The following is an 11,200-nucleotide window of genomic DNA, read 5'->3' as shown; positions in this document are numbered from 1 at the left end:
ACATACTTGAATATAGCATAATGAGTGTACTGGATTACTTTTATCAAATATATATATATATATATATCGAGTACATTACCAACTATTCTAGATGTTAGAAATTAATTCGTCTTTCTAAATGGAGACAAGAATTTTTTTTCATGATTGAAACTAATACACATCACTCTGTTAGTTAGTAGACATTCACCTGAGAATAACAGAGGGTAACATTAATACACATTGCATAAAACATGTTTATAATTTATGATACGTATGCGTCCGATTATGAGGTTTAGAGGGCGGCAGGGCGAAAAGTGATTTCGCAAATGTCCACTTGGGGGCACTATTGGTCCATGCTGTTTGTCTGGTTTGAACTAGGGTTGCGAGAGGTCACCACAAGACCAGTTCTGGGCCATCTGTTAATTTTGTAGAAGATAATCAGCCGCCATCTCGGCGCTGATGGCAATAAAACTGGGGTTCTTTAATCCTGGTCTCCAATGCTCTGGTTGATCTTCTAGGCTTAAAAAGGGTCATAAACTTGGGTTTTCTACTTGTACTGTCCAGAAGAAGAAGGGGGAGTAGTCAGCTGGCGTCCTGGGGTCACTGAAGTGTGTTCTGCTTAGTCTTTGTTGTAGACATAGGTGTGTGCGTGAGTTTGTGTGTGTGTGTGTGTGGGTGTGCAGAGTCTTTCAATACACACACATTCTGTGGAATGTGGGTTCTGTCCCAAAACGTATCATCAGAGTGGAGAGTCTTAATTTTTCATTTCTTGATCTGGTCCATACTCCACTACACTCAACATACCTGCACAAGGTGCGCAAAAGACAGTTAAACCAAACATATTGTAGTATTATTCATTCATTATCTGTAACCGCTTATCCAGTTCAGGGACCAGAGCCTACCTGGAATCATTGGGCGCAAGGCAGGAATACACCCTGGAGGGGGCACCAGTCCTTCACAGGGCAACACAGACACAAACACACATTTACTCACACCTACGGACACTTTTGAGTTGCCAATCCACCTACCAACGTGTGTTTTTGGACTGTGGGAGGAAACCGGAGCACCCGGAGGAAACCCACGCAGACACGGTGAGAACACACCAATTCCTCACAGACAGTCACCCGGAGCGGGAATCTAACCCACAACCTCCAGGCCCCTGGTGTTGTGTGACTGCGACACTACCTGCTGCGCCACCGTGCAGCCTTATTGTAGTATTAATTTAAGCTAATTATATTCAAAAAAGAACATAAAACTCTGCTCTATGAAAAATGCTCTCATTTCATAATTTACATCCCACCTTAAATGAAACTTTAACTCGCCTCTTGCTCAATTGCAAGTAAGAGATCACATACACTAAATTGCCAGACGTATTCTCCCATCTACCTTCATACAAGGCCTGGCTCATAGTCTTAGCTAATTCATCCCAAAAGTGTTCTATCGGGTCGAGTCAAGTTTCTCCACACCAAGATCGCTCCATGTTTTTATGGATCTTTCTTTGTGCACTGGTGCACAGTCAGGCTGGAACAGGAAAGAGGCCGTCCCCAAACTGTTCCCACAAAGTTGGAAGCATGAAATAGTCTAAAGTCTCTTGGTGTGCTGATGCATTAAGAGTTCCTTTCACTGGAACTAAAAGGGCTGAGCCCAACTCCTTAAAAACAACCCCACACTATAATACCTTCCACCAAATTTTACACTCAGCACAATGTAGTCAGATAAGCACCATTTGCCTGGTAACCACCAAACCCAGGGTTGTCCATCAGATCGACAGACAGACAAGTGTCGTTTGTCAGTCAGAGGACATGTCTCCACTGCTTCACTGTCCAGGGGCTGCATACTTCACACTGCATCTGGCGCTTTGCATTGCGTTTGTGATATAAGGCTTGGATGCCACTGCTTGGCCATTTAAACGCTTTCCTTGAAGCGCGATGGGTGTGTTCTCCCTCTGTCCACGTGGGTTTCCTCTGGGTGCTCTGGTTTCCTTCCACAGTCAAAAAACACACGTTGGTAGGTGGACAGGCGACTCAAAAGTGTCCATAGGTGTGAGTGTGTGAGTGAATGTGTGAGTGTGTGTCACACTGTGAAGGACTGACACCCCTTCCAGGGTGTGTTCCTGCCCTGTGCTCAATGATTCCTGGAAGACCGTGGATCCACTGTGACCCTGAACTGGATAAGTGGCTACAAACAATGAGTGAATATAGGACAAACTCACCCATTTTTCTGAACATTTACTTATTTAAAAATGGTAATATTTCAGAATATGCTACAGGAATGTTCATAAGCCAGAACTTGTCAAATTTTCTGCTCTCCGATGTTGTCAGCACATTGGTGTCCACAGTGGTGTCTGACCTAAACAACAACAACACATGGCTAAACACCACCCTTCAATACACTGTGGTAAGTCACTGAGTTTATTGCATCATTGCTTTTGGAGTAAAACTTTGTATCTTCATTTTTAAGACTCAGCAGTTGCACCTTTAGAGTGCCATCTTTAGAAAACAAAAGGAACAACAAAAACAGTCAGAAATTGCTCAGAATTAAATGCTGCCATGTTAAGAAGATTTTTTCCTTCAATGACAATAGGGAACAGGACAGGAAATCAGGACACATCTGAATGTGTTAAGATTTATTTTATTATGGTTGCACTTGAGAACAATGTGCTGAATTTAGTACATTTATTTAAAAACCCATAAAGCAGATAATTCCTTATAAATAACATTCCAGAGTTCAATCAATATATTTGCCACTGACAGACTTGGGCATGTTGATTGGTTAAGTTTAAAGTTTCAGTTTAAATCAAGCTGCATCTAACAGTGTCTTATTAAAATATAATTTACATGTTCGTGCCCACACAATATTTTGAGTAGTGTACTAAATACTAGCACACTCTGAAACACAGAGAGAAACTAATCGAGAATACTGTACAGGTGAAGACAACATAAAAAAAACACTCAGCTAAAGGAAAACATGGTTGTTCATTGAATCATTACAGCCCTAAAACACTGTTTAACACAGCACTGCCCCTACTTCACCTATTGCTACAAACGCTGTGACCTACACCCAGTGCCAGTGCAGTTGTGTTCCTTAACTAAAAATACAGTGACAGTGTAATGATTTCATTTCTGAGAATGTAACGTACCCCACCATGCATACAGAATAAAATCTTAAAGAAAGACAAAGATACACTGGTCTACACAAACATTTTAATAACCTCTTCTATTTCTTTCTTTGGCTAGGATGTTCAACCTTATAATATTCTGTTATGCGTGAGTGAAGACACTGCGAACTGTATTCACATCCCTTTTGACAATAACAACACTATATGCAACTGTTATCCAACATATGTTCCTCAAGGTAAGAGTCCAACAGGTGGAACATAACCATGAGGAGATGGTATTAACAGGTGCTTTATTCCTTTTTTTTTTTTTTCTTTTGGAACATTGCTGTGAGAATTTGACTGCATTCCATCACGGAAGCATTAATGAGCTTAGATACAAGTAGTTGATTAGTTCTGAATCGCAATAACATTCATCTCATTAGATGTTACTGAATGGAGCTCCATCACTCCAGACAATGCAATTCCATTTCTCCAGAGCACAATGCTGGGGGGTTTATACCCCTCTAGCCATGGCACTGGGTATGGGAATGTTAGCCAAGTAATGGCTGCTCTAGTGTGTTCTATTCTATTGGCTAAGCGTCTCTACAGATTTAACCATAACATGCACCAACATATACCTGAGTGAACAAGGAGTGCACCTTACAGAAGTGGAAATCAGTTTTACCAGAATATTGGACTGAGCTCCACAGTGCTAGGTGGTGCATTTGACTACATTAAAATACCTGCATTCATGAATTTAAAAAGGTGTCTTCCAGTTTTTAGACAGAGTGTATACACTGTAATAGAGGTGGCCATTTAATTTTTCTATGGTATATCAAATATTACATTTCGTATTATCTGAAAACTGTTTTTAATAAGTGCATTGCCATCCAATGGACATGGACATGACTGATAAATTGAGGTATTCATAAATTCTCTATTGTAAACATTAATATGTATGAAACAAGACCCTCAGTTAATCCCCTGGTTATAATTGATCAATTTTGCTCTGGTACAAGAAACACCTTTACAAAAATTTATCAAAGTGGCCGTGCCTGTGGGGATGGTGTTCCTGAGCTTGACTCTGCTGACCTGTGCTCTATTTCGACGCCAACTGAATGCAAACAATGTGGTTCTGGTCAACCTGTGCCTAAGCCTTCTGCTGACCAACCTTCTTCTTATGCTCAATCAACAATCCAGTGAACATGTAAGTATGAGTCAAGTTGAATGATGTATGTAGTATCACCATATACATTAATGTCTATGGAAACAATTGTATTTTTACTTATGTCAGTTCAAAAAGTCAGTTCGATATTTTGTGATTTTGGGTTGTAATGTATCAGCAAACTTAGGCCAAGGAAAAATGTAAATCTCCAGCAGCACTGCTGTGTCTGATCCACTCATACCAGCGCAATGCACACAAACACACACCACCATGTCAGTGTCACTGCAACTGTGAGAATGATCCACAACCTGAGGATCTCCTGGTTATTCAGTAGGGCTCCTGGCTTGATCCCATAGAATCAGTGTAGGCTTAGTTTGATTCTGAATTTCTCAAATTGAAAAGCTGAAAAACGATATCATATTACAGTTTCTTAATAATCATGCAGCAGAGAAACACAAAAAATATGAAAATGCCACAACAAGAAATGCTGATGGCATTTTATTTGGCATTTTGGAATGATGGACTCCACCATTCTGAAGTCGTTAGTGTATATTCACACACTTGTTACTTGTGCCTGGCAACATGAGAATGTGGGAAAGATAAAACAAAAGACACTGCAGTTCCACAGAACAGTAAATAACTGTTTCTCCTCAACAATTCATAAAGTTCTAAAAACATACAATCAGTATAACCATGTATTTTACCTGGAGAAAAAGAAAACAATACATCAACATATTGATATATTTCCAGCACAGATGCTAATGATGCACAAAATCCTGTTTTGTCTAAAAGGTTTAAAGCTGTGTTAGGATGCAGACGGTCTGATTGTGAACCTCTCTGTCTCTCTCTAGTTGGCGTGTGCAGTGGTGGCAGGATTTCTGCACTTCCTCTTCCTCTCTGCGTTTGTGTGGATGCTGATTGATGCGGTTCTGCTTTTCATCTCTGTGAAGAACCTCACAAAAATCAGAACCAATCAGAAGGATGCACTTAACTGGAAAACTGCAATTCTGATTGGATATCTGTGTCCTCTGATTGTGGTGGGCGTGTCCGATGCAGCAGTGCATAATGGATACAATAACACTGTGTGGGTATTGGACAGTAATAAATTATATATATATATATATATATATATATATATATATATATATATATATATATATAATTTATAAATATATAATATATAATAATATATATAATTTATATATATATATCTCAATTTCTTTTATTCTTTAGAATCTCTTCAGTTTCTAAGTAAATATATCAGGGAGCGCTTTAGCATTGGACACAAAAGCTTTAATGCAGAAAATGAACACAGCTTGTGGGTCAATCATAGAGAAAATAAGTGAGACAGGTGTATGTGTGTGTAAGAGAGAGAGAGTTAGGATATATAATGCATATTTCAGCATAAATAAAGTATAATCAACCTACTGAACAGTATTTGTATTATAACACTATTTATATTGACAAAAATGTTAATATATCACTAGTATAGTGTTATCTATGGGAGGAATTTGTGGCCAAATTAAGTAAGTTGATTAACTTGGTAAAAAATAAGTAACCTGTTAAATTCCCACTTGAAGTTAACACAAGCAAAAGCAAGCACAAAATTTTAAACTCTACATTAGTTTGTGTAGGTGAATTGGCATCTGTCTAATAACTGTCCTGGTGTGTGAGTGAATGAGTGTGAGCCCAGATATGGATTGGCACTCTGTCCTGGGTGAAACCCTAGTGCCCGATGCAGTCCTCCAGGTGGACGGTCGTTCCTGGTCGAGAGTACGCTGTGCGCGTTTGGCTGCCGCTTCTCACCAGTGTGTGTGTGGATTGAGTGTTCTGAGCAGTGTGGGTTGTAAAGCGTCCTTGGGTGTCTAGAAAAGGCGCTATATAAGTGTAAAGATTCATTAGTTGCATTTGGTTCTATCTGTGAGCCAGTCAGTGACTGGAATACAGAAGAAAATCAGGTTCTGCTTCTTTGACTGCACTGTTCAGTGACATGAAAATGGTCTGAAATCGCATACTTCCATTCTGAACAGTACGCTAAAGCAGTATGCAGTTCGCGAAAAGCCCCCAGATGACATACTTCATCTGGAGAAATGTTGAAATATGCAGCCCAGCACACTGTCTAATCCCATGATTCCACTGGAGCTGCAGAGCTGAGGAAGAAAACTTGTGGCAACGTTATGAGTAATAAATGAACTGCTGCTCCTCCAGTGGTTTGTGATACTTATAGTTTTCCTGAGGTAAAAAAAAAATGAATAAATTCCCCATGGTCCGTCTTCTCCGAGCTGCTTCACAATGGTGTCTCATTCAGGAATTAGAATCCAAGGGGAAATGAGCCCCGGTACGTTTTGCAAAAAGAAACATATTCAAAACAATATAGTTGGCGAACTGGGCTTTTAGTGACTATTGAGACTCTTGTCTTTGGTGGTGTGACATCATAGGTCAAAGGGCATTGGAAAGATGGTGTATGTAGTGCGTCCAAAGTTGTGTGCATACTGCAAACTTGCGTACAGACAGAGCGCTCTGCTTAAACCGTCAAGCACTGTGCTTTAATGGACTGGATCCAATTCAGTACGCAGTTTCGGATGCAGCCAAAGATCTCTGAATTTGAATTGTATACAATCAAGGAGAAAATTTGCAATGACTTGTAGCCATTAAATTAAAATGCTATAATTATTTGTTAAAGTTTGCATTCTTGCAACTTAGTTTATAGACATACAATATATGAAAATATGTTGCCGAATCATTGCCTTTCAGGTTGCAGATTTGATCATTTATTTATATATATATATATATATATATATATATATATATATATATATATATATATATATATATATATATATAAAGAGAAGAGTTGGAAGAAATAGTGTCCACTTCCTGCTTCAACTGCTCACTCCAATCCTGATTCCTGAATTATTTGGAGGACCATCCAACAATTTATAATCCTTTTCATATATGAACCTAATCTAATCTAGTTAATATAACAATAGCTTCACTGAATTAAAACATTTAAACTGTTTTCAAATATTAACTCCAGAAAAAGTATATAAAAAATGATCCAGAGGCTTCCCAGAGTGGTCCATTCACAGAGGTAGCCCACAGCATTAGATTTCCTGTGTCAGACATATTCTTGCAGCTGGAAATATTCTGCTTGATTTAGGCATGGGTTGGCACCTGTGCAGAGTGTACACAGCTGGGACATCAGTGGCTCCGTTCACACATGTGCTCACTCGGATTTTACCTGAAGTCCCTACTAGTGGGATAGTGGGATTTAATGTAAAGTCTGGGTCAGAGCACAATCCCTGTTGGCCCACTCAATGTTGATGCGGTGGTGTTTACTGCAGTTGTAGACACATCAGAATAACATGGTTATATGCTTCTCTAACCACCTGGTTTCAATGACTGGATCTTGTGGATGCATTGTATTCCATTCACATCTGTACTTTTTGCTGGCCAATTACGTTTTGTTCACTGTGGATGCATATTAATACCAGATGTGAAGAGGACCTGTAAGCTTTTTCTTGCTATGCATGCATGATTCCCTTCACTGCCTTGCAATGCAGGGAAATTTATATGGATCTGCCATGTTTAAAAATGTTATTGCCATGTTCTGGATGTACAATAACGCAGCACGACTGATTACAGATGTCATGTATGTCAAGCACATGTTACAACAGACATCTCACATGAGGCTAAAACAGGAAATTCTAGTGTACAAAGGTGTACTCAGTGTTGTGTTATGTATTAGACAGTATGAATGTGTGTCTCTCCTCAGGTGCTGGCTTAAGGAGAACACAAGCTTTTCCTGGAGTTTTTACGGCCCTGTTTATTTCATTCTTGCTGTAAGTACTGTATAACTGTTGAGTTTCCTTTTAAAGCCTACACAGTACACAATTCTCAGATTTTTTTTATGATTCAATACATTTTTTAAAAGCTTTTTTTTTTCATTCAATGTATTTACTCATATTTCATTCAGATTTTCCCCTCTACAGTTAAACATTATTCTCTTTGTCGCTATCTTCATCATCATCGCCTTCACTCTGAAAAATCTCAACAGTGACATCTTACAGAGGAGGCAGACTCTGGCTGATAAAAAACTCATTATAAGCATCCTATTAAAAACCATGGCCAGGTTTTTCACCCTCGGTTGCCCCTGGATGGTGGGTTTGATCGTGATAAAAACAGTGGATTACAACAGCGTTGTGATTCTCATCTCCCTTCAGGGTGTCTTCGTTTTCTTCATCCACTGTGTCCTCAACCAAGAGGTCAGTCAACATGAGGACACCTTCCCTCACTCATAATAAACCCTCACAAAACAAGTATCTACTCACATCTCACAAAGAAGGGCTTGGGTGATTCACCATTCATCATTGATCATGACCATTAATTTTGTTCTGTTGAAGTGAGCAAGGGCGGCACGTTGGCTGAGCAGGTAGTGTCGCAGTCACACAGCTCCAGGGGCCTGGAGGTTGTGGGTTCGATTCCTGCTCCAGGTGACTGTCTGTGAGGAGTTGGTGTGTTCTCCCCGTGTCCGCGTGGGTTTCTTCCGGGTGCTCCGGTTTCCTCCCACAGTCCAAAAACACACGTTGGTAGGTGGATTGGCAACTCAAAAGTGTCCGTTAGTGTGTGGAAGAATGTGTGTGTGTGTGTCTGTGTTGCCCTGTGAAGGACTGGTGCCCCCTCCAGGGTGTATTCCCGCCTTGTGCCCAATGATTCCAGGTAGGCTCTGGACCCACCGTGACCCTGAATTGGATAAGTGGTTACAGATAATGAATGAATGAAGTGAGCAATAGATTTTTACACTGTAGGGTGAACACAACAAACTATTTAAAGTTAGCCATATTTACTAATAATATCTGATGCGCCATTGGTGATATGTGGTCCTCACAATTTTTTTTTTCATTAGAAATGAAAAACCTTGAATATTGTTGAAAAGTGCTGGGTTGTAGTATAAACTATTACATATAACACAACTGTTGTTTATAAAGCTACATAAATTAGGTACATAAATTACATAATTACAGAGCTAAATATTTATATTTATATGCCATTTTCATTATGTATAAACAGAAATAGACATGAAAAACACAGGCAAAAAATATGGACTGAAGTTCTAGAGAGATTTAAGAACTTGTTTTAATGAGCTGTGGACCACTGATACATATTTTTTTAACTTGAAATACATTAATAAATTTTCTCTCCTCTTTTTTGCTCACAGGTGATGCAGCAGTGCTGGAGGTGGATACTGACTCTTATTTTCTGCAAAACGCCTGTTAACAACATCCTGACGATGACAGCTTCCCATACACAAACTACCTAAATTGATTATTTTAAATAATATCAGTTAACATCATGAGACTTACACTGGATTTTTCTTTGGATTAAATTTTTTATGTTCTTACCTAGGTTTTACTGTCTGTGTGAGAATGAGAATATCAGCATTCATTCATTCATGGTCTGTAATTGCTCATCCAGTACAGGGTCATGGTGTCTGTGTCCAGAGCCTACCCGACAGCACTGGGTTGCCCAAGGCAGGAATCAAACCCACAACTCCAGGAACCTAAAGATGTGTGAGAGCACCACTGTTGCGCTACTGTACTGCCCTGTTATGTGTCAAAAAATACAATAATTATTCAAAAAATCAATAATCAATCAAGAAAACATGATTTGTGAGAAATACCTGAAGGTAAAAACAAATACTGCTATTAAAGCTGAATCATTTTCTACAAACGAAGATGCAGGCTTGTATTTATAAACAAGACCAAGAAGGTCTGGGCTTAAATTTGAACACTAAATAGAGTGGCAGACAGTCATTAGGTCATGGTTAATATCATGTTCACATCAAAGTGTTTGGCTGCCTCTGATTTGTCTCCTTTATAAATGCCCCTTTTAAAAGGAACACTATGTAATATTTTTACCTAAAATTACAGCTTCAAAATCATTTTGATGCGTCACTGACCTGTAATAGGAAGAATAAAGCCTTTGCTGTTGCTACTGTGGGCTCACAACTGCAGAAACAGCACTATAACATTTGGAGGAGGGTAGGAAACTATGGAAACCCCAGTGCTGTCTGAATGAATTACACAGCCCCAGGAGCAAAAAACACAAAAATAATCCAGTGTTCCTTTAAATCTTGCAAAGACATTCTTTTTGATGATGAAGTCTAAAATGAAAATTGAAGCTCTTGAAGTTGAAAACTGCACTCTTTCAAACCGTGATTTCAATTTAAAAAAGCATTCATTTTTCAGCAACATTTTAACAACATTAACTGAATCATGTTCCAGATAATCCATGGAAAGGATATGTGTACAAAATAGAGGGCTTTTAATTTGAAAAGTTTGAAATAGAATGTGGAGATATGTTGACCATGCCACCAGGATTAGCCTTCCAAAGTGTCCCACAATGTCGGAGCTGTGAGAGTTCATTCCCATTCATTTCGGGGTCAATCAATCAAATTTTATTTCTATAGCATTTTTCACAATAGAAAGTTCTCACAAAATGACTTTACACAGATCCAGATCCAAGCCTCTTATGAGCAAGCCAATGGCAAACGGTGGTAAGGAAAAACTCACTCAATGCACAAGGAAGAAACCTTGGGTGGAACCAAGACTCATGCAAGGGAACACATGCTCTTCTGATCAACACTAGAGAGCACAACAGACAACATGCTGAGGATAAGACAAGACCAAGATCTTGTACAGGATACAGAGTCTGAATCAGGGCAACACCAGGAGGAACAGGATATCTCGAGGCATGAGGGAGACAGGAGAAATAAAATTAGACAAGGAAGAAAAATAACTGGGTTAGTAGCTCTAACACCAGTAGAGAAGGAGTAACCTGAAAGTGAGTTATTAACCAAAAGCTTGTGTGAAAAAGGTAGGTTTTTAATCTAGTTTTAAAGATTGAGTGTATATCTGAGCCCCGAACAATAACCAGAGGCTATTCCAGAGTTGAGGAGC

General features: G+C 39.2%; 1 protein-coding gene across 1 annotated transcript; it reads left to right on the top strand.

The window, feature by feature from the left end:
- Positions 1-4,139: 4,139 nt before the first annotated feature.
- LOC136677691 (adhesion G protein-coupled receptor E1-like) lies at positions 4,140-9,811 on the top strand. The gene is made up of 5 exons (XM_066655288.1): positions 4,140-4,283; positions 5,093-5,325; positions 8,017-8,083; positions 8,234-8,506; positions 9,460-9,811. Exons 1-5 carry the CDS (start codon positions 4,140-4,142, stop codon positions 9,559-9,561), a joined length of 819 nt encoding a protein of 272 aa, XP_066511385.1. The 3' UTR covers positions 9,562-9,811.
- Positions 9,812-11,200: the final 1,389 nt, after the last annotated feature.

This window comes from Hoplias malabaricus, chromosome 2 (assembly GCF_029633855.1).
Source record: "Hoplias malabaricus isolate fHopMal1 chromosome 2, fHopMal1.hap1, whole genome shotgun sequence".
Lineage (NCBI taxonomy): Eukaryota > Metazoa > Chordata > Actinopteri > Characiformes > Erythrinidae > Hoplias > Hoplias malabaricus.
This window is presented reverse-complemented; position numbering and strand designations above follow the sequence as displayed.

Bases quoted from the DNA above. Each gene is read 5' to 3' on its own strand.
- LOC136677691 (XM_066655288.1), top strand. From the start codon at position 4,140: ATGGTGTTCCTGAGCTTGACTCTGCTGACCTGTGCTCTATTTCGACGC. The intron at 4,284-5,092 runs GTAAGTATGAGT...GTCTCTCTCTAG, and splicing joins ATCAACAATCCAGTGAACAT to TTGGCGTGTGCAGTGGTGGC. The intron at 8,084-8,233 runs GTAAGTACTGTA...TCCCCTCTACAG, and splicing joins CTGTTTATTTCATTCTTGCT to TTAAACATTATTCTCTTTGT.